This window comes from Anopheles coustani, chromosome 3, assembly GCF_943734705.1.
Source record: "Anopheles coustani chromosome 3, idAnoCousDA_361_x.2, whole genome shotgun sequence".
NCBI lineage: Eukaryota > Metazoa > Arthropoda > Insecta > Diptera > Culicidae > Anopheles > Anopheles coustani.
The window spans coordinates 13,951,077-13,951,981 of record NC_071288.1 but is presented as its reverse complement, the minus strand read 5'-3'; the positions used below and the strand labels follow the sequence as shown (position 1 = coordinate 13,951,981).

At 43.9% G+C, this 905-nt stretch overlaps 1 protein-coding gene across 1 annotated transcript; it reads right to left on the bottom strand.

Moving 5' to 3' along the window:
- Positions 1 to 905, bottom strand: LOC131258696 (uncharacterized). The gene is made up of 2 exons (XM_058260066.1): positions 764 to 905; positions 1 to 137 (listed from the first exon to the last, which is right to left on the bottom strand). The coding sequence occupies exons 1-2, from the start codon at positions 811 to 813 to the stop codon at positions 41 to 43; spliced, it is 147 nt and encodes a 48-aa protein (XP_058116049.1). The 5' UTR covers positions 814 to 905; the 3' UTR covers positions 1 to 40.

Here is a 905-nt window from a genome sequence, read left to right as displayed (position 1 = left end):
TGCATTGTGTTGCCGTTGGTTTCTGGGGATGTTACCGCTATCAGGGTACGTACTGGATTTGTGTGAGCACTTGGAACTCAAGATGGTTGCCGGAATTTCCCGTACGGCTTCCCTTGCTGTTCAAGTTGTTTATGAGCCTGTAAAGAAGAGGAGGTAAAATGTGAAAATAGGAACGATCAATTCTCTGGGATAATCGAGCGGTGGTCGAGTGATTCGGATGAAGAAATCCTGCCGTTATTCTTTTTCCCTACTGCACATTACAACCGTTTGTAATCACATGTTTTAGTCCTAATGGAACAAGTAGGATATTTTGCCTGTTTTTATAAGGATTTTCCATCTTTACGTCATGCCGTATTGCATCGTTCAATAACAATCTTTCTGGACCTAACCGGAAAGAAATGCCTGCGCGCTTCCACGTAGTCACGCGTGTTGAGCGTGTGCGCCATTTGTGGAACCGGTTTCGGTGGCATTATCTGTCGATTTCGCCCGTCATCACCAGGACCGGGAAGGGTCCCCCATGCTAGGGGATGATGGATAAAACACTGAGCATTGAAAACCCCACACGGTTCTAACAACAAGTAGGACAATTCACGAACAACAGCCTCGTGAAATCTGGAGTGAAACCAATAGTTGCCGGTCTGATAAGCTACTCAATTTCAAAGCGACAGTATAAACTATGGCATCCTCTTGATGGGCCAGGATTTCTAGATCGGATACACTTTTCACTTTTGTTTTGCTACTATCCAGAACGTTTGCTATTTACCTTACGGATGGCAGAAACTTGAGCGTTGAGTCTGATTTAACTATTAACATTGACACCAATTTGTTGTTTTACAAACGTTTAAATTGAACCGAATCATGCAACCAACTTGCGGTGGATTGGATACTGAAAGACAGACTGTGGT